Source organism: Oryctolagus cuniculus, chromosome 5 (assembly GCF_051225735.1).
Source record: "Oryctolagus cuniculus isolate XC-2025 breed Fujian yellow rabbit chromosome 5, ASM5122573v1, whole genome shotgun sequence".
NCBI lineage: Eukaryota > Metazoa > Chordata > Mammalia > Lagomorpha > Leporidae > Oryctolagus > Oryctolagus cuniculus.
This window is the reverse complement of record NC_142871.1, coordinates 60663274-60689228: the sequence shown is the minus strand read 5'-3', so window position 1 is coordinate 60689228 and position 25955 is coordinate 60663274. Positions and strand designations below refer to the sequence as shown.

The window sequence follows — 25955 nt, the reverse complement described above, 5'->3', positions numbered from 1 at the left end:
TTAATAAACACCTTAAAATTTTGTAAATTTACCCAATTAACTTATAGAAGGGAAGGCTGAAAAGTTCTAATCTAAATTGTGATACTCAAACACAGCAAAATAACACATCTATGATATTCATAATGGTTGACATAATGTGAAAGAAATTGAAGGTGCCACAAATCACTTATAAAATGCTTATTCAGGAAGGCCACTACAAACACCACTTAATAATTAGTGGGAAAAACACCACATTGAAATTTTTCAAACACTGAACCTATATTTCAAAGCAATCTCAGACTCATGGACCACTAATGGAATGTTTTTCATCCTGTTCAACTGTGCATCTATTCAAGAAACATCGATGGGGCACCTGCTAGGTACTGTGCACTATGCTTGGAACTAGGGATGAGAAAACAAAGTCTCTGCTCCTTGAGGCACACACAGTACAGAGAAAGGCTCCATTCTAAAACCAAAAAAATTTATCACTAGAAGGGACCTCACGATTCCTAATTTCACAGATCAGGAAATTTAGACTCAGCACTAACTTAGCCACAAGGCAGATAGATTTCTACGTCTATGGATTTCCTTGCACCACATTTTTTCCCTATGCATGGAAGTGACAAAGGAATACTTCCATGGGAGTGAAGCAAAAACACAGAACTGTGGGGTTATTCATATAATAGTTTTTAAATTAGAGCAGAAATCTTTAGTGGACAACATAAACAATTATTTAAGAATTTAAAAATTACACTTAAATATTTAATAACAGACAGAAATCCCTAACAGATACAATATCATGATAAAGCCCTAATTAGCAACCTTTATTAAAGAAGGTAATAATATAATAATAAGCTTTCGAAGCCATAATTATGGTTTTCCCTGTTTTCTGATGTATAAAATGGGCATGTAACTATTTGTTTCACAAGATTATTGTGAAAATTAAATGAACACGTAAAATACTTAGTACTTCTGCTACCTAGTAAACCCTGAGTAAATGTTAGGTATTCTTATAGCCAATCATTTCTTAGATGTACCAGTGTGCCATATAAAAGAGAGTTGGGAGAAGAATCTATCTTTAAGGGATTATCCAATAATTATGATCTTACTTTTCTGGTGACCAGTAAAATTTATCACTAAATTATATACTTCAGAAAAGGTGTTTAAAATGTGTAAGATCAGGAGTGGTGATGTGATGCTGCAGATTAAGCCACTACTTGTAATGCCAGCCTCCCATAAAGGAGTGCCAGTTCAGGTCCTGGCCATTCTGCTTCCCATCCAGCTCCCTGCTAACACATCTGGAGAAGCCAGCAGAGAACCACTCTTGTACCCATGTGAAGACCAGGATGGAGTTCCTGGCTTTTGGCTTCAGCCTGGCTCAAATCTGGCTGTTACAGTCACTTGGGGAGTGAACCCCAAGTAATTAAGTTTATACAAATTTTCTCATCCTAAAGTATCCATACACTAATTGACATCTGCGAAATACCATGCATTGTATATGTCAATGAAACTTTTTCATATTAAACCATCACCAATACCAACAATAAAATAGATGATTGTATTTGTACTTACTGCAATCTCTCTACAAGCCGACATGGATATTCCTGTGCCTTCAATCTGCTTCAGTGCATACTCCTTTTCATCTTTTCTGCACATGAACAACAAAAAAATTTTTTTTACTTTTCCATATATTACCTTCAGATTCAAAATTATAACTGCCAAAACAACTAGAATGCACTTATTCTTTCAGTAATATGCAAATACCCTATGCCATGCACTTTTTATTATTTTTTATAATATCTCAATTACGGAAATATGAAATACCAAAAGAAATTCATGACACAATGAAAACACCAGACAGAGCCAAAACACAAAATTCAAAATTGAAACAGGATACTAAACACAGCACTAGTTTCAAAGAGTAAACAAGCATAAATATAAACTCAAACATATTGCAAGATAATTCCACTCCTGTCTTAATTATCTGGAGTCTATGAAAGCATTCTGCTATAAACACTCGCTACCAAAATAACTGGCAGAAATAAACCCCTGGATCCATTTAAAGTGATTTCATCGTATGAGAATCATTTGTAAGAGAAAGAAGCCATTGGAATACACTGGCTCTCATCTAGCATACAGGACACTCAAAAGCCCTAACACTTCAACCAAAGCCTTTAAAACCTTTTAGAACCCCTTAAAAAAAATTGTTCTCAGCAACCCTAGAAGAAATCCAGCAATTACAATAAATTTTCCAAACACGAGAAGATAGGCTTAGAAATTCTGGAGAACATCGGTGTTTTCCTGAGTGATTAACCATGGAAGACAGCAGCTCAACAGTGGAGATATGTGGCATAAAAATACAATCAGATGAGTAGCGAGAACATCACAGTAAGCATCCTCAGGGTCGTGACCCAGGACAACCAAACACCCCAGATAAACACTCTAATGGGTTTCAGAGTGAAGGATCTGGAAACACAGTCATGATCCATGGCCTCCCAGTCTACCTCAGTGAGGTATTTCCATGTCATGGTTTTGTCCAGTGCATCAGAGGCAGCAGCTTTATCTCAGTGCCACAACACCAGCCCCCATAATGCATTTACTAAAACATCACTTTATGTGTCTTTTGAAGATTTTTCACAATCATCTATGGTTTGAACAAATAATTATGGTCACCTTTTCCCATAATTGTTTAAAAATTATATCCACTTCTCTTCTAATAAACAGCATTCACGAAATAAACAGCCAGCATTTTGATAAACAGAAAACACACCAAAGATAGCACCAAGATAGAGGGTGCTGTAATTATTAAGAAGATGGCCATGGTGGTCATTAAAAATATGGAAAATGTTTAATACTAAGAAAATATGCAAATTATACTATATAAAAAACACATACAGCCATATATCTGTTGAAACTCACACACAAAAAAAACCATAAACAGCTGTGTTGAGATGCAGGAAGTTATATTAATTGACTTTAATGCCAGTATTATAGTGCCTTTTAAATTAGGATTAGGAGGGAAAAGGGAAAAAACAATTAAGTAATTTGGAACTATCTACTTACTGAAAGAATCTTTAGTATTTTCACAGTGACAGCTGAAACATATTTTAAAGAGCAAAGTCAGAAATTAGGGAAGCTTAAGAGATCATTTTCCCCCTCTTTTTCCATCTGTTTTCTCCCAAACATGAAACTAGACATTTTCAGACCTCTCAGGAGCCACTGAGAAGCTGGACGTGTGGAAGCACAGGCCCTCACTCTGCCTTCCAGGCAGGTTTGGGAAGGCGTGCAAGAGGACTCATGCCTAAGGGGCTCCGCCACAATGCTTACGGTGCATATTTTATACACTCAACAGTTAACCACCAGCTATCAATTACTGAACAGTTAGGCCTAGTAAATTTTTGAAACAAAATTACAAAAGCTTTCTGACAAACTTTTCGCATGCAACCACAATTCTTTTTCAACAGTAGTATTTCAAACACCAATTCCCCTAAATGAAGTGCTCCAGAATCTCATATAATTGCATAGTTTTATTTTTAATACTATATAGAATATTACACAATCTGGATGGATTCTCGTTGCTATGGAAACTTAAGGGTTTTTTTTGTTTTTTTTTTTGTTTTTTTTTTTTGCAGCAAGTCAAAAAGTGCAAAATTAACACATCACATTAATGGCTTTTGAATTTCACATCCAGGCTGTGAAAGGAATTTGAAAGCTTGAGCAGAATAGAACCAAGCCTCTTACTCTGAATTACATGAACAGGAACATGGAACAAACCCAGTAATTATTTCACTTAATAGATTTAAATATAACTTCCATCTGTTGCATTAATAAAAAACTCAGAAATCTTCAATTTTAAGATTTCTTGCAGCTTTTAAGTTGAAAATTAAAGAGAATACATATGTCATTTCCATTTCTCTTTTGTACACTACCTGTCAGGGGGCGAGTGATGATGTGGCACCTGGGAGAGTCACCACATGAAGAAGGGGTAAGGTCCCAGAGGGTGTCTGGGACTCCCAGGCACCGGGAGTCAGTGTCAATGTCAACCCTTGAGTGGATGCCAATACTTTTATATGAAGGCTGATGACATGCTCTTTACCACAATGTCCAGAGATACTTCAATGACTGGGTACACGGGGCAGGAAAGCCCTGTTCTTCTCACTCCAGGTAAATGCCCCTTCTAGGAGCCCTCAATTCTACAAAATATTTCAGCAACTCAATCTCTTACCCTCACCAAAATATATTCTTTAAGGTCAGAGTTCCCTTGCAATACATAAATCTGATAACAGTTTAGTTGTGGTTTTGCTTTCATTTCTTTATTTAGTTAACCTCTTTTTTTTTTTCCACAAATTGATTCACTAATATATCTACTTCTCAAAAAAAAAAAAAAAAATTTCAAGGCCAGAGTTGTGGTATAGCAGATAAAGCTGCTGCCTGCAATGCTGGCATCCCATATGGATGCTGGTTAAAGTTCCAGCTGTTCCACTTCTGATCCAGCTCCTTGCTAATGATCTAGGAGAAGCAGCTGAAAATGGCTGAAGTGCTTCAGCCCCTGTCACCCACATGGGAAGACCAGAAGCTCCTGGATCCTGGCTTTGCAGCCATTTGGAGAGTGAACCAGCAGATGGAAGATTTCTCCCTCTCTCTCTCTCTCTCTCTCTGACTCTTACTTTCACATAAATAAATAAATCTTTAAAAAATAAATCTTAATCTTACATTTTCTTTATTCAGAATTCCAATTCAGATAAACATTTACTATTTTAAAGCCTTTAAAATTATAAAAAATTCACTGAACTGAATTCACTTATAAACAAAGTTCATCAGTGTTTCTCTAACACTTCAAGTCTTATTAATATATTGATATTTCCTCAAACTTTCTAGTCAGTAACTGTTTTAAATTTTATTTTTATTTATTTTAAAGGAACAAAGAGTTATTTATTTATTTGAAAGGCACATATCTGCAGGTTTACTTCCCAAACGCCTGCAAACAGCCAGAGCTGAGTCATGCTGAAGCTAACTCCATCTAGGTCTCCAATGGGGACAGCAGGAATGTAAGCACTTCAGCGATCACTTGCTACCTCTCAGGGAGTGCATTAGCAGGAAGTTGGATCAGAAATGAAGGTGAGAGGCCAGCGCCATGGCGCAGTAGGTTAATCCTCCACCTGTGGCACCAGCATCCCATACGGGCGCCGGTTCTGGTCCCGGCTGCTCCTCTTCCAGTCCCGCTCTCTGCTATGGCCTGGGAAATCAGTGGAAGATGGCCCAATCCTTAGGCTCCTGCATCCGTGTGGAAGACCAGGAGGAAGCACCTCGCTCCTGGCTTCCGATCAGCACAGCCCCAGCCATTGCGGCCATTTGGGGAGTGAAACAACAGACGGAAGACTTTCTGTCTCTCCCTCTCACTGTCTGTACCTCTACCTCTCAAATAAATAAATAAAATCTTTAAAAAAAAAAAAAAAAGAAAGAAAGAAAGAAAGAAATGAAGGTGAGGGTCCAGCATCATGGCACAGCAGGTTAAGCCACCATCTGCAACACTGGCATCCCATATTAAAGTAGCAGTTTGAGTCCCAGCTGCTCTGCTTCCAATCCAGCTCCCTACTAATGCACCTGGGAAAGCAATGGATGATGGTCCAAGCACTTGGGTCCCTGTTACCATGTGGGTGACCCAGATGGTATTTCTGGCTCTGGGCTGACCCAGCCCTATCCCATGGCAGCAATTTGGGAAGTAACCCAGCAGTAAGAAGATATCTATCTCGATATCTCTCTCACTGACTTTTAAATAAATAAATCTTTAAAAAAGAAAAAAAGAAGTAGAGGTGAGACACAAACCCAGGCACTCCGATATGGATTTGGAATGTCTTAAATGGTGGCTTAACTATAGTGACAAAACATCTGCTCCAGTTAACAACTATTTTCATGTAAATGCACTTCAAAAATACCAGATTTAATGTAGCACTGATAAATATATTATCAAAAGTTAGCAATATTTAATGTTTGTTTCTAAAACTGGCAAATTCTTATTATCAATGAATGAATTAAAATAAATTTATCTGCAGTAAAAACTTAAGAGTTCAGACATAAAATGTGCTAAGCTTGGGGCCAGCATTGTTGGCCACTGCCTGCAGTGCCAGAATCCCATATGCCGGGTCCTGCCCCCACTGCTCCACTTCCAATCCATCTCCTTGCTAATAGCCTGTGAAAAACAGCAGATTTCCCAAGTGTTTGGGACCCTGCCACCCATGTGAAAGACCCAGAAGAAGCTCCTGGCTCCTGTCTGGATCAGCACTACTTGCAGTTGTGGCCATCTGAAGAGTGAACCAGCGGATGGAAGATGTGTGTGTGCATGCACGCGCGTGTGTGTGTGTGTGTGTGAGTGTGTCCCTCTCTCTTTCAAAATAAATCTTATTTAAAAAGAGCTAAGCTTAAAACAAATAATTAAGGGAGTTGTATAAAATGCACTCCCTAGTGAATATTTAGTGTAAATCATGTTTTTTGATATATGAATGTCAATTCAAATTTACTTGCTACAGAACGTAACATAGGGAACAGGTATTTAGTCTAGAGGTAAGGTGCCCACATTCCATCTCAGAGTCCCTGGGTTCAATTCCTGGCTCTAGCACCTGACTCCAGCCTCCTGACAATGAATCCTGTGAGGCTGTAATGGTGACTGAAGTAAATGGGTTCCCACCTCTGACAAGAGATCTAGATTTTGGTCTTGGCCCCAGACTCTGATCCCAGCCATTACAGTCAATGGGGAGTGAGGCAGGACTTGGGAATGTGTTCTATCTCCCCTGGAACCCAATATTTTTAAAATACACACTAAAAATAATTTTTAAATGCAACTAATACAGTGATACCAGACATTTATTTCAGAAATATTTTACTAAGTATGCTTTGTGCCAAGCACTGTGAACAGTGGAACAGAAGAAAGAGCAAGACAATCCTTTCCCCTGTTAATCTTTACAGACAGACACACAAGCTAGGAAGGATACCTTATGGTAAGTGCTTTAACAAATATACCTGCAAGGAGCCGGCACTGTGGCTTATGGAGTAAAGCCACCACCAGCAGTGCCACCTGCAGTCCCATATGGGCACCAGTTTGAGTCCTGGTTCTCCGCTTCCAATGCAGCTCTCTGCTATGGCCTGGGAGAGCAGTAGAAGATGGCCCAAGTCCTAGGGCCCCTGCGCCCGCATGGGAGACCTGGAAGAAGCTCCTGGCTCCTGGCTTCGGATCAGCTCAGCTCCGGCCATTAAGGCCATCTGGAGAGTGGGCCAGCAGTTGGAAGACCTCTCTTTCTCTCTTACCTCTACCTCTCTGTAACTCTTTCAAATAAATAAATCTTTAAAATAATAATAAAAACAAATGCACTTACAAAGTGTTAACAGACAAAGAATGGGAAGAAGGCTTGGTTCTGGTGGAACAGGGAGTTAGGGAGCCTATCAGTAATTAACATTCAAAGGCAACATTCAGAAAGCCTCAAGAGATGAGTGAGATTCCATTAAGCAGATGGCAGGGCCTTACAGACACCAGAAATGTATGGACAAAGTCTGAACATTAAAATCCATGTTATCATCAATAAACAGGCAGAAGACAAGTATGGTGAGAATACAACAGAGGAAGTAATACATAAAGAAAGCAAAGAAGATAGGATGGGCACAGTTTTGAATAGTATACTGGAAAATGCATTTTTTCCTGGGTAAAATGGGAAGCCAGCAGAGTTTATCCAGCAAGAGGAATAAACAGGTATTCTAGTTAAACAGAAGCTACATTTCAAAGATCAGAGACTTTACAGCTGTAGGGACAGAGACCACTGCAGATGTCTGGGGAGTGTAGATGTAGATCAAAGTTACAGTAAACACAGTAGGAATGCAAAGAATGGATTAAGAGATATTCCAGAGAGGGAATTATTTATTGTGGCCAAATATATTCAGACACATTGTAGGCATTCAAGAAATGTTTGATGAATAAATGTGTATACATTTATATACTCCTGTAGCAGACAGCCAAAGTGCTGAAGACGACTGAGATTTCTAGCCATAATGTTGTCTCAGTGAAATTGCAGCCATTTACCAGAAAGAGAGAGAGGGAAAAAGAGAAGTAAAGGGAAGGGTGGAGAGGGAGAAAATATACTACCAATGAGCCAGTTTGCAGGCACAGAAAAAATTCATTTTGGACATACTATTTCCCAAGTAGACTATGAAGCAGGTGATGGCTTACACAGTTGAGTCCCTGCTACCCATTTGGGAAACTCAAATTGAGTCCCTAGATACTAATTTCTCCTCTCATCTAAATATTAAGTTCACCAAAAACATGGCACCACCTAGAAGCCTTTGTGACACCATATTTTTCAGCATGTTAATGAGTAATTGTGGGGTACTTAGCCAAGTGAGATATGGGAAGTAATTAATGAAATATACTTGATCTTAGAAAGATGTTTTTCTCAGGATGCTGGGATCTCCCATTTTCCCCCATAAGCTCAGTTTCTGCTGCACTGACTGTGCAAACCCAGTGCACAGAGACTGGGGATTGGTAACATGGGAGTTATACAATGGTCCTATGATCTACTCTTCCATGCTCAATATGACATATGCAAGTTAAGGAGAAATTATCTGGATTAAGAGAAAAACGGAGGAGAGGGGTCCTTATTTAAAAATAAACAAGATGGGGGCCAGCACGGTGGCACAGTGGATAAAGTCATTGCCTGCAGCGTCAGCATCCCATATTGGAGCTGGTTGGAGTCCCAGCTACTCCATTTCCAGTGCAGCCCCACGTTAAGGCTCCTGAGAAAGTAATGCAAGACAGGCCAAGTGTATGAGCCCATGCACCTGTGTGGGAGAAACAGATAAAGCTTCTGGCTCCTGGCTTCAGCCTGGTCCAGCCCTAGCCATTGCAGCCATTTGGGGAGTGAACTAGCAGACAAAAGATATCTACCTCAAAACAAAACAAAACCAGAAGACTTCTTTTTTCTTTTCTCTCCGTCTCCCTCTTCCTCCCCCTTCTCCTCCCTCCCTCCCTCCCTCTCTTTCTCTCTCCTCCTCCCCACCCCCTCCAGCCATCTGGGGACTGAACCAGCAGATGGAAGACCTTTCTATCTCTCCCTTTCTCTGTAACTCTACATCTCAAATAAATAAATATATTTTAAAAAAAGTAAGCTCTCTCTCCCTCCCTCTCCCTTTGCTTCTCTGTAACTCTGTCTTTCAGATAAGTAAATCCTTTCAAATAAGTAAATCTAAAACAACAACAACAAAAAAAAAAAAAGACAAAATTTGGGGGTCAGTGTTATGGCATTGGAGGTGAAGCCACTGCCTGCAACGCCACCAATATGGGTGCCTGTTTGGGTCCCAGTTGTTCCACTTCCAATTCAGCTCCCTGCTGGTGGTTGGGGAAAAGCAGCAGAAGATGACCTTAGTACTTAGGATGACCTAAGTGGGCCCCTGCCACCCACATGGGAGACCCAGAAACAGCTCCTAGTACCCAGCTTCAGCCCAGCACTGCAGTTATGGCCATCTGGGGAGTGAGCCAGAAGATGGAAGATCTTTCTCTCTCTCGGTCTCTCCCTCTCTCTCTGACTTTCCAAATAAATCTTTAAAAAAGAAAAAAAGAAAAACTTGTTATAGTGCATTTCATTACTACAGTAGAAATTTTTTATAGTATCAATCAGAAAATACAGTTTTGGGTCCTCCGTCTTCTCTACACTGACTAAACTTTATTCTTGCTATCCATCACACAAGGCCACAGTTCCCAGAAATTATGTGTGAAGACACTCACCTGAGTACAAAGCTTTCTTCTCAGCAGTCACCAAGTGCATCTCTGCTCTCTACACATGGCACACATCATGCACCACTTTGTATGGTAACCTCGCTATAGTGTGGGAGATAAGGGCTTGAGCTATGAAACCATATACTTTACCTACTATATTAAGTCAATGGCCAATAAATTACTTACACCCTCATACAATCAGTTTTTGCATGTTTACCTTGTAAAATTCATCTGAAGATAAATGAGATCACACATGTAAAGCACCAAGCACAGTATCTAGCACCTTCTACTATAGGCTCAATAAATGTCAGTTCTGGGACCAGCACTGTGGCACCGTGGGTTAAGCTGCCATTTATGACACTTGCATACCATACTGCAGTGCCAGTTGGAGATCCAGCTACTCTGCTTCCTATCCAGCTTCCCGCTAATGTGCCTGGGAAGGCAGCAGAGGGTGACCCAAATCCCTGCCATCCAAGTAGGAGACTCACATTGAGCTCCTGGCTCTTGTGTTGAGCCTGGCCCAGCCTAGGCCACTGTGGCCATTTGAGGAATGAACCAGTGGAAGAAGAGTTCTCTCTCTCTCTCTGCCTTTCAAATAAATAAATCTTTTTTTTTTTTTTTTTTTTTTTTTTTTTTTTTTTTTTTTTGACAGGCAGAGTGGACAGTGAGAGAGAGAGACAGAGAGAAAGGTCTTCCTTTGCCGTTGGTTCACCCTCCAATGGCCGCCGCTGCAGCCGGCGCACCGCGCTGATCCGATGGCAGGAGCCAGGAGCCAGGTGCTTTTCCTGGTCTCCCATGGGGTGCAGGGCCCAAGCACCTGGGCCATCCTCCACTGCACTCCCTGGCCATAGCAGAGAGCTGGCCTGGAAGAGGGTCAACCGGGACAGAATCCGGCGCCCCGACCGGGACTAGAACCCGGTGTGCCGGCGCCGCAAGGTGGAGGATTAGCCTATTGAGCCACGGCGCCGGCTAAATAAATAAATCTTTTTAAAAAACACACTAACATATCTGATCCTCACCACAGCCTTTCAAAAAAAAAGTCAGTTCCTGCATCAAAACTGTAAACTTTCATAGAGTATAAAAGCAGTCTACAATTACACATTTCAATTAGAATGCCCAGGAAGAGACACATTAATACAAGTTTTTGACAAATATATATCAGTAAAAATGGGATACAGTATTTGAAATTAACATTGCGACAGAGAATCCATTTCCCGAAAGAAGGTATCATTATATGTCTTTGTAGCCCACACAATACTTTGCAGCTAAAAGCTAATTACCTAACGAACTAGTTAACGGATTAGACGACCAACATGATTGGCTCTCTGCCTCTTGTAACAAGACGGAGATTTACAGGAAGAGTCTAGAATTAAGTTTCCGTTACATGACAGTTATGTGTACTGAAGTGCATACTAGATACTAAAAGGTTTGTAAAAATGTTTTAAGGTATAATCATTGGCCTGTAGGATATCACAAAAGAGTAGAGAAACAGTAATGTGCACAGTCATTACGTATAAGGTACTATATGAAAAACTGCCTGAATCCCATCATGTGAAATACTTTTATAATCATCCATTTAATCCTGTCTTTCCCATAGTAGTTGAGGCAAAGGGAAGGGAGGGCTGGAGTCCTGTGATCTGCTCCGAGCAGTGTATTCCATTGTTTATACTACTGAATCAGATACTCGAGATTATCACACTCCACAGAGAGAAACTAAGCACCAAGGCAAGGCTGTCCAGACTCACCACTGCTAATGAACATCAGACTAAAAGTCCCCACTTATGCATGAGAAAAGGAAATAAAAGGTATAGATTAGGGAAAAAGAAATACAACTGTGCAGATGACATGGTCATCTCCATGGAGAAAACGCTGAAGAATCACTGAACTCCTGGAACTGATGTGGGATAAGTAGGCAGGAAGTTACTTTATGCAAGCTGAAATCCCTAGAAAACAATGCTGTCTCTAACTGTAGATTTAATATACCCACCTTCCTACGATGCATTTGTTGCCTCTGGGGCTAAGGCACAGGCTAAGACCCCCTCCCATTTGCATATCCAATTGGGGTACCACCCTCTTCATTATAAAAAGAGGTAGAAGGTGGGAAAGAGGTCTCTTTCCACCATGGCTTCGCTTAGAGGTACTGCTCCCGTTTTCGCTTTCTACCTCGGGCCACTCTAGGACCTTCTCAGTAATAGATACTATTTTCATTTTCCTTTCTCTCTAGCTTATGGGCAATCCTTCAGCCCACTCACGTTGGGTATTTCTCTGTGTGGGGTGCCCCACACTCACACACGAATGTATGTTTATCCTCTCATTGCCAAATAAACTGTTCCTATTTGCATACGACACCAGTCTCTGCTTAGTATTTCTATCTCTGTGGGAGACAACAATCTGTATTTTTTTTTTTTTTTTGACAGGCAGAGTGGACAGTGAGAGAGAGAGACAGAGAGAAAGGTCTTCCTTTGCCGTTGGTTCACCCTCCAATGGCCGCCGCGGCCGGCGCACCGCGCTGATCCGATGGCAGGAGCCAGGAGCCAGGTGCTTTTCCTGGTCTCCCATGGGGTGCAGGGCCCAAGCACTTGGGCCATCCTCCACTGCACTCCCTGGCCACAGCAGAGAGCTGGCCTGGAAGAGGGGCAACCGGGACAGAATCCGGCACCCCGACCGGGAACAATCTGTATTAAAAATGAATATACTTGCCGGCGCCGCGGCTCACTAGGCTAATCCTCCACCTTGCGGCGCCAGCACACCGGGTTCTAGTCCCGGTCGGGGCGCCGGATTCTGTCCCAGTTGCCCCTCTTCCAGGCCAGCTCTCTGCTGTGGCCCAGGAGGGCAGTGGAGGATGGCCCAAGTACTTGGGCCCTGCACCCCATGGGAGACCAGGATAAGTACCTGGCTCCCGCCATAGGATCAGCACGGTGCGCCAGCCACAGCGCGCCGCCCGCGGCGGCCACTGGAGGGTGAACCAACGGCAAAGGAAGACCTTTCTCTCTGTCTCTCTCTCTCACTGTCCACTCTGCCTGTCAAAAAAATTTTAAAAAAAATTTAAAAAAATGAATATACTCATTATCCACATTAGAACTAATAAACAATTACAGCAAGGTAGCAGAATATAAGGTTAACATAAAGTCAATTGAAAAAATTGAATTGGGAATCAAAAGCACAATACCATTTACAATAACACCAAACAAAAATCACTTAAGATTCAATATAATTCCAATTAAAATGTGTGCCCTCATAGAATGACAAATGCCCTAAACAGCACTCTGGCTTCAGATTCAGCCCTTAAGGCATTCGGATCTGGCTAAAAAGCCCATGAGAGCATTTCAGGCATGGAGAGCCAAGAAACTGTGGCAAAAAAGGCCTACATGAAAGATCTCTGTGATGAGATCCCAGTGGAAAGACAGGACCATCAAAGGAGGTACCTTTCTCTGAAGGGAAGAGACAGGGCCACTTTGATTATGGCCCTGTCTAAATAATGTCAGAGTTTGTGGACTCAAGACGCTTCCATAGCCTTGGCAGCCATGACAAGAGCCTTGGGTGATCACTGACGTCATAAATAAGAGTGTCAATTGTTAAATCAACAACAGGAGTCACTGTGCACTTATTCCCCATGTAGGACCTTGTCGCTCCCCCTCTTCGTGGAGGAACGACACTAAACCCTGCGCTGTTCTTTTGTCTGCTCAGCCCTTCCCGGGTTTGCTGCTGGTTCTTCCCGGGTTGGCTACCGTCCCTTCCACCTCCGTGGAAGGGCGGTTCCCCCTGCCACTTTCCCCACTTCTGCGGGGGAGCGGCATGCTCAGGTGTTCCTTCAGATAGATGTTCCTGGTGCATGTTGTCTCTCTCCTCCTTTATAGTCCTCTTCCACCAATCCCAACTCTGCTACCCACACGCCAAGTACGCTGCTCTCCTCCAATCAGGAGCAGGATCAGCTCCTGCAGGTCATCACTCAAGCTGGCGAGAGGCAGCTGCGTAGAAGTTGTTACTCCCTTCTCAGCGTCATATTGTGGGAGAGCAGATGCATAGAATAAGTCTTAATTCCAGTAACAGTCTAGTCCGAGTTGCTCCCCACAGGACCTCTGTCCTTAATGTGTTGTACTATGAGAATTAACAGTAAAACTAGTCTTCAAACTGTATTTTATACTTTGTGTGTCTGTGTGGGTGCAAACAATTGAAATCTTTACTTAGTATAGAGTTGAGCTTCATAGATAGATAGATAGATAGATAATTAAAAATGAATCTTAATGACGCATGAGATGGGAGAGGGAGTAGGAGGTGGGATGGGAGTAGGGATGGGATGGCGGGTATTGGGGGAAGAATTGCTATATTCCAAAAGCCTGCACCTATGAAATTTGTATTTATTAAATAAAAGCTTTCAAAAATAATAATACTGCCAATAGATCTGATAGAATAAATACAAATTAAAATTCAAGAAAAAAAAAGTCTGCCACAGGGGTGGGCACTGTGGCACAGCTGGTTAAGCCAATGCTAGGGATGTCTGAATCCCCTGTGAGATTCCCAATTTGAGTTCTGGCTCCTCCACTTCCAATCTAGCTCTCTGTTAATGTGTCTGAAAAGGCAAGAAATGATGGCTGAAGTACTTGGGCTCCTGCCACCACATAGGAGACCCAGATGGAGGTCCTAGCCCCAGCATGGCCCAGCCCTGGCTGTTGCAGGCATTTGGGGAGTGAACTGGCAGATGAAAGATCTCTCTCTTGCCCTCTCTCTGTGTCATTCTGACTTTTAAATCAATCTTTATTTAAAAAAAAAAAAATCCCTGGGGCCAGTGCTATGGCACAGTGGGTTAAAGCCCCAGTCTGCAGCACCAGCATCCCATATGGGCACCAGTTCCGAGTCCCAGCTGCTCCACTTCTGATCCAGCTCCCTGTTAATGTACCTGGGAAAGCAGTGGAGGATGGCCCCAGAAGAGAGAGACCCAGAAGAAGCTCCTGGCTCCTGGCTTTGGATCGGCTCAGCTCTGGCTATTGAGGCCATTTGGGAAGTGAACCAGCAGATGGAAGACCTCTTTCTCTCTGTCTCTACCTCTCTCTGTAACCTTTTCAAATAAATCTTTTTAAAAAATCCCTGCCAGTTATTTTGTGGATCTGGCAGACTGATTCTAAAGCTTCTACAGAGAGGCAAAAGACCAGAATATTCAACATAATACTGAAGAAAAGAACAAAGTTGACTGACACTTCTCTACTTCAAAATGTATTACAAAGCTTCAATAATCAAAATGGTGTGATATTGGTGAAAGAAAAAACAGGATCAATGAAACAAAACAAGAGAGCCCAGAAATAGACCCAAACAAATATATTCTCCTGATCCTTGACAAAGGAACAAAGGATATTCTTAGAACAAGGTCAGTCATCTTCTCTTTTTCTTGTTTATAGATTTATTTGAAAGGCAGACTGACAGAGACAGAGGAAGACAGAGAAAGAAGGAAATCATCCATCTGCTGGTTCACTCCCCAAATGGCTAGAACAGCCAGGTGAAGGCCAGGCTAAAACCAGGAGCCATGAATTTCATCTCAGTTTCCCATGTGGCTGGCAGGAGCCAAGCATTACATTTGGGTCTTCCATGTGGCTGGCAGGGGCCCAACTATGTGGGCTATCCTCTACTGCTTTCCCAGGTACATGAGCAGAGAACTAGATCAGAAGCAGAACAGCCAGGCCTCAAATCAGCATTCTGATACGGGATGTTGGCATTACAAGTGGCAACTTAACCCACGGTGCAACAATGCTGGCACCAGCGTCAGTCTTTTCAACAAATGGTGCCAAACACTTGGACACACAAAAGCAAAAAATGAAGCTATACACAGAGCCTATACTTTAACAAATATTAATTAAAAATGATTCACTGATGCACAAATATAAAACCCCTAGAAGATAACAAAGGAGAAAACCTAGATAACCTTGGATTTGGCAATGACTTTTGAATACAATACTTAAACACAATTCTTTGGTTTTTCAATCGGGAAAGTCAGACTTGGATAAAACTAAAAATTTCCGCTCTATGAAAGTCACAGAAAATAAGCAATTAAGAAAATAAAGACAAGGCATACATTGGGAGAAAATATTTGCAAACAAACATCTGATAAACACTGGTATCCAAAACTCTTAAAATTCCACAACAATAGACAATCCAATCTAAAAATTAGCCAAAGGCCTGAACAGACACTTCTTCAAAGACAGGCAGATGGGAAATAAGCATATGAAAAGATGCTCAACATCATATGTCATCAGAGGGTTGCAAATTAAGATATCAATGAGACATCACTACACACTTATTAGAATGGCTAAAACCCAAAATACTGGCAACACCAAATATAGTCAAGGAAGCAAGAATCCTCATTCAGTGCTTAGTGGGAATGCAAGATGATATAACTACTTTGAAAGACAATTTGGCGTTTTTGTTTTTTCTTTTCACAACTAAGTGTGCTCTTGCCATATGATCCAGCAATCGGTATATGCTGGAAAAGGATGAAAACTTATGTCCACACAAAAACCTGCAGAGCAGTGTTACAGCAACTTTATTCATGACTGCTAAAAATCTGAAGCAAACAAGATATCCTTCAGGAGTTGAATGGATAAATTTCCTTAGCCAGACAATGGAATATTATTCAGCACTAAAAAGAAATGAACTATCAAGTCATGGAAAGACACAGAGGAATAACAAATGCTTATCACTAAGTGAGAGAAGCCAATCTGTTTATAGAAAAGGCTATACACTGTATGAGTCCAACTCTATGACATTCTAGAAAGGCAAAACTATAAAAACAGAAAAAAAAATCTGTGGTTGTCAAGCCCCTAGAAGAGGAAACCTTAGATGAACAGGTGTGAACACAGCTGCTGTTTAGAGCAACAGCATACAACTTCTGTATGATACGGTAATGATATACTTGTCATTTTGCATTTGTCAAAACCCATATAATATATAAAAAAGAATAATGCAAACTACAGACATAGTTAAAAATAATATATCACTATTGGCTCAGCAATTACAGCAAACTATCACAATAAAGCAAGATGTTAATACTACAAGAGCGGAGGGAGTTAGGGAGAGGTGTTATGGAAACTATTCTTTCTATTCAATTTTTCTGCAAACTTAAAGCTGTTCTAAAAAAAATTAGTTTTTAAAAAAATATTTTTTGGGGAGAACATTTGGCACAGCAGTTACAACTCTGTTTGGAATGCCAGCATCCCATCCTGAAGTATCTGGGTTTAATCCCCAGCTCCACTCTATTAGCGTGTACCCTATGAGGCAACAGATGATGGCTCAAAGACTTGGGTCTCTACCATTCAAAGGGAGGATCTGGATGGAGTACCAGGTTCCTGCTTAAGCCTGGCCCAGTCAAAGCTGTTGCAGCCATTTGGGGAGTGAAATGTGGACAGGAAACCTCTCTCCCAATTAAAAATTTTAAATAAATAAATTTTTATAGGGACAGACATTAAGGCAATGGTTAAAACACCCACATCCCATATGAGCGTACCTAGATTTGATACCCATTCCAGCTTCCAATTCCAGTTTTCTGTTAATGCAGACCTTGGGAGGCAACAGGTTATGGCTCAAATAGTTGGGTCCCTGTCATTCATATGGAAGACCTGAACTGAGTTCCTGCTTCCTAGCTCCAGTCTCAGGCTGAGTCGCTCCATCTCTCAAATAAATTAGCAAAATGTTTTAATAATCATCCATAACATCCCATCTTTCTCATAGAAACTAAGGGGAGAGACTGTATGGGGAGTCTTCCTATGGATAATCTATTGAAATTCTAAAGAGATAACAAAACAAACCACAGTCATATTATCTAAAGCAATGTTAAGAGTTCGTAATTCCACACTGTGGCTTAATAGGTTAAGCTTCTGTCTACGACGCCAGTATCCCAAATGGGTGCTGGTTTAAGTCCCAGCTGTTCTTCCAATCCAGCTCCCTGCTTGCGGCTTGGGAAAGCAGTGAAAGATGGCCAAAGGGTTTAGACCCTCGCACCCACATGGGAGACCCAGAGGAAGCTGCTGGCTTCGGATCAGCCAGTTGCAATCATTTGGGAAGTAACCCAGCAGATGGAAGACCTTCCTCTGGTCTCCCCCTCTGTCTGTGACTCTGCCTCTCAAATAAATAAAATAAATCTTTAAAAAAAGAAACTTAAAAATCTTTAAAAAAGAGTGTCATTCTACTGTGATGAAAACAGCCAACTGGCCCGAAAGCTTGCAATCTGTCACTAGTAAACAGAAAACATGGCTCAACAAGGCTGATGAAAAGAGTAAAAGAAAGGCAAAAGGGCTTAGGAGGTAAAATTGTAGCTTACCTCAAGAAACAGCCTGAAGCTTAGCTCTCTTCAGCTTCTCTGAAGAGGAGGAAGTGAAAAAAAAAAAAAAAAAAAACAAAACAAAACAGTGAAACTTGGCTGACTAAAATAGAATGATCCTGTGTTGGACACATGGTCAGAGATTTAATGAATAGCTGCTACCCAACCTCACATAAGATACACATCCTGGATGTATTGTGTATCTACTTCCTAGTTAAACAAATGTAATTGCCAGAATTCATAAGAAAATCACTCCTCTAGCTCTCAGTCAGAATATATCTAAACATTAGATACATTATTAAATTTACATCTAAGAGTACAGTACTGTTTAGCTGCCTTAGATCTTAAAAAAAAATCTCTACTCAAATACTATCTGAAGAAAGTTCATGGTTGCTTGCAAAAATTCACAGAAAGCAGTATCTTCCATATCTGAAACATAAATGGCAAAATATTTCCATTTTAAAAAAAATCAAAGAATTACCCAATGAAAGTATGTCCAAATTCCTGATCTCTAATCACATTATTTTCTTTAAAAGTAACTCATAAGAAGGTCTCTATAAAAATATATTTTATAAGTACGTGGGTTGTATTTGTTTCTCTACTGAAGCAAGAACTAACTTGAGAGTAAAGCATATTAATGAGTTCTGAAGAGAAAGGTAATTAGCATATTGGAAGCCAACATTTCTAGCCCATGGAGCCTGCAGCAGGAATGCCTACCCTCCAGCCATGAGTCTGTGGATCCACAGCCTCTCTATTGTGAAGCAATCTCTCAGTAAAAGCAGCAGTAGTGAAGGATACACATATGAATAATGACTTGGACAAGTTCCCAGGAAGAGATCATAGTGAAGCTAGGTCTGAGAAAATTGCACAGTACATATTATACATTACATTAATGCTCTCTTTTCTTTATCACTCCTACTCTTTATTAAATGGCAGAGAAAGTGAAATTTATACTCTTTAATCCTACCTAAAGCTTCCTATTTTTATGCAGTTTAGTAATACTGAAAAGAATTGTACAGGTTTTTAACTAGGTTTTAAGTTTTGTGAAAGTGACTCATTTAGTCCATCATTATAAATTATATTGCGATGACACCTATAAAAAAGTCTCGCCTATCATATACCCATCCCAGCACACACACACAATGACACCAGAAGGCAACACTCTGCTTTACCTTCTGCTGAAAAGTCTGCTACCTCCAACGCTTGAGGTCCATACACGAAGCCCTCCTGGAATCTATGAACACAGCAGAGGCAAAAGGCAGAGAAGTTTATGTAGATTTACAGTTGCACTGCCCAAAACATAAAATGCCAAATGCCTATTACAAGTCTACATATCTGCCAAGGAAGTCAAATTTTAGATTTGACAATGAGCAAATCAATAATATATTGGTAATATTCATAGTTCATTATATCTTATGCAGCCAATTTTATGAAAAGATTCAAGGCTGAACCTTAACTAATTTATATGCTTACCAAAAGAGTGAATTACACTACCGGAAAAAGTTAAAACAACAAAGTATGAATATATTGAAAGTAGCAATTCTGGTTTTTTTTTTGTTTTTTTTTTGTTTGTTTTTTTTTTTGACAGGCAGAGTGGATAGTGAAAGAGAAAGACAGAGAGAGAGAAAGGTCTTCCTTTTGCGGTTGGTTCACACTCCAGTGGCCACCACGGCTGGCGTGCTGCGGCCAGCGCACTGCGCTGATCCGAAGGCAGGAGCCAGGTGCTTCTCCTGGTCTCCCATGGGGTGCAGGGCCCAAGCACTTGGGCCATCCTCCACTGCACTCCCGGGCCACAGCAGAGAGCTGGACTGGAAGAGGAGCAACCGGGACAGAATCCAGCGCCCCAACCGGTACTAGAATCTGGTGTGCCGGTGCCGCTAGGTGGAGGATTAGCCTATTGAGCCGCGACGCCAGCCAGCAATTCTGTTTTTAAAAATATGTGAGAACACCAAGAAATACAAAGAGAATATAAAATAAATTAATTAAAGAAAAATAAACTTCACAAAATGGGGTGTAGTGGGCCTTACAGCTCAAGATACATAATTTTCTTAGGACCAGCAATTGTTGGGAATAGAGAAAATAAACAATTAAAAAACAGCCCCAGAAGAGGACAAAGGCAGAGGAAGAAAGGGAAAAGGAGCACTGTAAAGCTATCCCAATGGGGAAGACATAATCCAATTCTGACAGTAATGTTGAAATGAGCAAGGTGCTCTATAAACACTAGGCAGCATGGAGAAAGTTTACCTTGCTCCAATATTAGAAAATAAAAATAAGCATGAAACATGAAAGGCTTTCCAGAAAACATCCACGTAAAAAATTAAGAACGTACTCAAGTAAAATATTTAGGCCTCAGATTTTGTTTCAGTCTTTTCTGGTGGTAGGGATAAAAGACTACAAGATATAGCGGGTTATGAGAAAAAGGAATAAGGTAAATTTTATTAGTTACTAAATGTAAAAAGGATGACATGCTATCTTCAGGCAATATTTATAAATCTTTAAAAGTATCATCAAATAATTAAAAAGAAGGAACAAAGCATTGTCTTAAAACACAACAGTATGTGAAGGAATAAACAGTATAAAACGTTGGTCCCGAAGTCAGGTGACTTGAGTTCAAGATCAAGTGAGAAAACTTAATTGTCTTATGATACAGACACTTACTCTTTCACTACAATCAGTTATTCAATGAAGACACCTTCATGCTCCCTCAGATTTATACTAAATATCAAACAAAATAAGATAGCAAAAATGCTTTAAATATCAGAACTATGTGTTCTGCAAAAATCTAAGCCAGTGCACTTGACTTAAATTAGCAACTTAATAAAAATTATTAAATAGAGGGAATGCTCAGCAAAGGAAGTTGGGGGTGGCGGCAGGGGTGGGAAACCGTGTGAGAAAATCCAACAAAGCAAAGCAAAAAGGCTGAGCTGGCCAAAGGAGCCTGGTATAGTTGTCAAGGCTAAATGAGAGGCATAAGGCCACAGTCCCTCAGTTGCTGACTATACCACAGAATGAACTGGGCAATTTGCCCAGCACAACCTGCCTCAGAGAGACCTCCTCTTAATTCCCAAAAAACTTCTGGACAACCCCCTCCTCTACGCTAGTGCTTGTGACATACTATATTTGAGACATGACAACTACTTGCATATTGCATGTAATTCTAAAAACCAAAAGGAAAAATCACATCCAATAAAACTAAAATATGTGTATTATTTCTCATGTGCCATTCACAAGTCTAAGAGGGGGCTCTACAGGCATTAACTCACTTGGCCTCACAACCAGGAGACAGGTACTATTACTACCCTTCCAGAAGTGGCAATTCACACCCACACCACTACCAGAGCCATGCTCTTAGTCGCTGCATCATTCAGCCTGTGGGATTAAAATCACACCAACCAGATGTCTATCTTCATGTAAGAAGCCAACATTTTAAATGTTCTCAAGTATCTGAACATGCAGGGGGTTCAGAACATCCAGCCCACAGGACATATAAGACCCACAAAATCATTTGGTCTGGTCTTGCCAGGCAGCTGCAGGTGGGACTCCAAATTCAATACATCTATGCAGGCTAATCTTTAAGTTAATCATTTTGCATGGCCTGAAATGATGTTATAAACATCCAAATGGCTCTTAACAGAAGAGGCTCCTCATCCCTGCTGTCATCACTTGCAATGTTTTCTTGGAAAATTAAAAGCAAGGTGACTGTTGAACAAAATATCTAACAAAATGGGGAATGTTTATAATACAAAACTAAAAGAAATATTTTCATTTTATAAACGAAATAAAGTTCTGAAAATTAAAGAACATACATCCAAATAACAGTCCAGTAACACTGGTGAGTGGGAGTGGCAGGCATCTGGCTAGTGGTTAAGACATGGCTAAGGGGCCAATACTGTGTCAGAGTGGATTAAGCCACGGTCTGCTACACTGGCATTTCATGTGGGTTCCAGTTCGAGTCCCAGCTGCCACTGCTGATCCAGCCTTCTGCTAATGAGCCTGGGAAAGCAGTGGAAAATGGCCCACCTACATGGGAGACCTTGAAGAAGCTCCTGGCTCTGACCTGGCCCAGCCCTAGTCATTGTGGCCATTTGGGGAGTGAACCAGTGGAGAGATCTGTCTCTCCCTCCCTCCCTCTTTCTCTAACTCTTTCAAATAAATAATAAAAATAAATCTTTAAAGACTTGGCAAGGGACATTATAAGTACTGGGATAATATGAAAGTGGAATGTATACTGTCACGTCATTAAAAACATCATTCTATATAGTTTTTTTAGAAAGTGAATCCTGGGGCCGGCACTGTGGCACAGCGGGTTAACGCCCTGGCATGAAGCACCGGCATCCCATATGGGCGCGGTTGTAATCCTGGCTGCTCCACTTCCAATCCAGCTGTCTGCTATGGCCTAGGATAGCAGTAGAAGATGGCCCAAGTCCTTGGGCCCCTGCAACCCGCATGGGAGACCCAGAAGAAGCTCCTGGCTCCTGGCTTCAGATTGGCGCAGCTCAAGCACTTGCGGCCATCTGGGGAGTGAATCAGCGGAGGGAAAACCTCTCTGTCTCTGTCTCTCTCTGTAACTCTGTCTTTCAAATAAAATAAAATAAATCTTTAAAAAACAAAGTGAATCGGCCGGCGCCGTGGCTCACTAGGCTAATCCTCTGCCTTGCGGCACCGGCACACCGGGTTCTAGTCCCTGTCGGGGTGGCGGATTCTGTCCCAGTTGCCCCTCTTCCAGGCCAGCTCTCTGCTGTGGCCCAGGAGTGCAGTGGAGGATGGCCCAGGTGCTTGGGCCCTGCACCCCATAGGAGACCAGGATAAGTACCTGGCTCCTGCCATCGGATCAGCGCGGTACACCGGCCGCAGTGCACCAGCCACGGCGGCCATTGGAGGGTGAACCAATGGCAAAGGAAGACCTTTCTCTCTCTCTCTCTCTCTCACTGTCCACTCTGCCTTTCAAAAAAAAAAAAAAAAAAAACACACACACACACAAAGTGAATCCTTTGGGACCTGCGCTGGGCAGAATGGGTTAAACCGCCACCTGCAATGCCAGCATCCTAAATGGGTGCCAATTTGTATCCTGGCTGCTCCATTTCCCATTCCAGCTCCCTGCTATGTGCCTGGGAAAGCAGCAAAAGATGGCCCAAGTGCTCAGGCCCCTGTACCAATGTGGGAGACCCAGAAGATGCTCCTAGCTTCTGGTTCTGGATCAGCTCAGCCCCAGCAGTTGCAGCCATTGGGGAGTGAACCAGCAGATGGAAAGTCTCTCACTCTCTGTCTCTCCTTCTCTCTCTCCCTAACTCTGCCTCTCAAACACACAAACACACACACACATAAAATAAAATAAAATAAAATAAAATAAAATAAAATAAAATAAAATAAAATAAAATAAAATAAAGATAACTTTACTTTAAAAAGTGAATCCTATCAATGCCTTTCTTACAAATGTCAAGTCTTTGGTACTAAACCACTTAATTATACTAACAGCATCCTGGGAAGCTTTTGTAAACTCAAAGGTTAAAAGAATTAAGCGTGATTTTGGCTTCACAAACTTAAACAGCTATGGTGTCAAAATAACAGCTTTAGTCCTCTACTTCCCCAGCAGAACAGCTCTGATGTTATACTATTGCATCTCAACCAAATCTCTTTGGCATAAGGAATTATATGCATTACTACTCAGGTGATATACTAAATTGGTCTCCCTACATCCTTTCCCCTCTTTCTACCAGACACTACCAGCTGCCCAGACTATATTCTTTCTCCCCTTAGGAACAGACCTCAGTTGTATTCTGCGGGACATGCACCTGGGGAAAAGTGCACTTTCCAATCTTACTTGCTACTAGAATTGGTCCCAAGCTGGAAACAGAAGTCACTGGATGGGACTTCAAGTAAAGCTACTTAACAGGGGTTGGAGATAGCTGGGAGTGTGCCTATAACTTGGACGGACAACGCAGATGATACTCCAGCTGTCATTCTGAACCATAAAGTAATGGAAGCGATGTACAGAACAGTAGAGCAAGTAGAAGAGACTAAGTAACATCTTTGATTTTCCCAGAGTCGTCATCATATCAAACTGTACTGGAGTGTAACAAATAACTAAACCTCTGTTTTTGCTGAGACCAAGTCTGTAGAAAAGATGAACCTAAATCTAACACTAGCATACTTCAAAAAGTCCATGGAAAATGCAATTAAAAGGTAAGTTCACTGGGGCCAGCACTGTGGTATAATAGGTTAAGCCTCTGTCTGTGATGCTGGCATCCCACATGGGCTCCAGTTCAAGTCCTGGCTGCTCCACTTCCAATCCAGCTCCCTGAAAATGGCCTAGGAAAGCAGTGGAAGATGGCCCAAGTGCTTGGGCCCCTGCACCCACGTTGAAGACCTGTAAGAAGCTCCTGGCTCCTGACTTCGGATCAGCCCAGCTTCAACCATTACGGCCATCTGGGGAGTGAACCAGTGGATGGAAGATTTCTCTCTCTCTGTACCTCCCTCTATCTGTAACTCTGCCTCTCAAATAAACAGATCTTAAAAAAAAAAAAAAAGACAAGTTTATTTTGGTGTAAAAAAATCTGAAATATATACATGCCCATGAGGGATCTTCAAAAAGTTCATGGATGGCCGGCGCCGAGGCTCACTAGGCCAATCCTCCGCCTTGCGGCGCCGGCACACCGGGTTCTAGTCCCGGTCGGGGTGCCGGATTCTGTCCCGGTTGCCCCTCTTCCAGGCCAGCTCTCTGCTGTGGCCTGGGAAGCCAGTGGACGATGGCCCAGGTGCTTGGGTCCTGCACCCCATGGGAGACCAGGAGAAGCACCTGGCTCCTGCCATCGGATCAGTGCAGTGCGCCGGCCGCAGCGCGCCAGCTGCGGCGGCCATTGGAGTGTGAACCAACGGCAAAGGAAGACCTTTCTCTCTCTCTCTCACTGTCCATTCAACCTGTCAAAAAATTTAAAAAAAAAAAAAAAAAAGTTCATGGAAATGCACATTAGGAAAAAGCTATGAATGGTTCTCAAAATTTTTTTACTATAAAATAAACTTACCTTTTAATTCCATTTCTCTGAATGCTTTTAAGTACCCTCATACACTCACCTCTACATTACTATCAGTGATCTTTCTAAACTACAAATCAGAATCATCAAAATCTTTCTCCTGCACACAGGTCCTTTCAGGACATCTGTGGTCTCTGATTTCTGCAGCCTTCCCACCAACAGAACTTGTTATAGGCTTCTCATACCACCCGGTCCCTGCACCTGGGAGACACATGTCTTCACACGCCGCTTCCCTGAAACCTCTTCTGTGTGTCCTTTAAGTATCAGATCCTCCAAAAAGTTCTGCTGCCATACTTGGGACATACACAGATACAGAACACATACATATGCAGCAAATACAAATGCATGATCTTTCTAAGTGTTTACCTTGCCTATGCAGCTACAGTGTAATTTTGGCTTTGTCTTTATCACTAAAATGAAAGCGTCTGAGGACTGGGATCAACTGTAATTCTTTGGCTTTCCACAGCCCAGCACAAGGTCTAGGGCACACAGAACTCAGTAGTTGTTGGAAGAATGAATGAAGTTCAGAGACATAGTCATTCTTAAGCGCTAAAATCTCATATTTTCAAGGACTAAAAAGCATACCATTGCCTTCATTTCAATTGCCATAGCAGGTAAAGCTGCTATCTGCAGTGCCGGCATCCCATATGAGCACTGGTTCCAGTCCTGGCTGCTCCAATTCCAATCCAGCTCTCTGCTATGGCCTGGAATGCAGTAGAAGACGGCCCAAGTCCTTAGGCCCCACATGCCCCCAAGAGACCGGAAGAAGCACCAGGCTCCTTGCTTCAGATTGCCCCAGCTCCAACTGTTGTGGCCATTTGGGGAGTGAACCAGCAGATGGAAAACACTTCTCTCTCTCTGCTGCTCTGTAACTCTGCCTTTC

The 25955-nt window shown here is 41.8% G+C and overlaps 1 protein-coding gene across 5 annotated transcripts in view; it reads right to left on the bottom strand.

The window, feature by feature from the left end:
* Nucleotides 1-25955, bottom strand: part of CDK19 (cyclin dependent kinase 19) — a 192383-nt gene that overhangs the window by 136078 nt on the left and 30350 nt on the right. For 2 of the 5 annotated variants that reach the window (XM_002714914.6, XM_089333816.1), the window contains exon 2: nucleotides 1552-1627. In XM_002714914.6, the coding sequence (XP_002714960.1) occupies nucleotides 1552-1627 (76 nt within the window). Of the gene's footprint in view, nucleotides 1-1551; nucleotides 1628-3042; nucleotides 3075-18041; nucleotides 18081-19213; nucleotides 19276-25955 lie in introns of all 5 variants that reach the window. The other 3 variants (XM_051854414.3, XM_051854412.3, XM_008263371.5) reach the window with 3 other exon arrangements.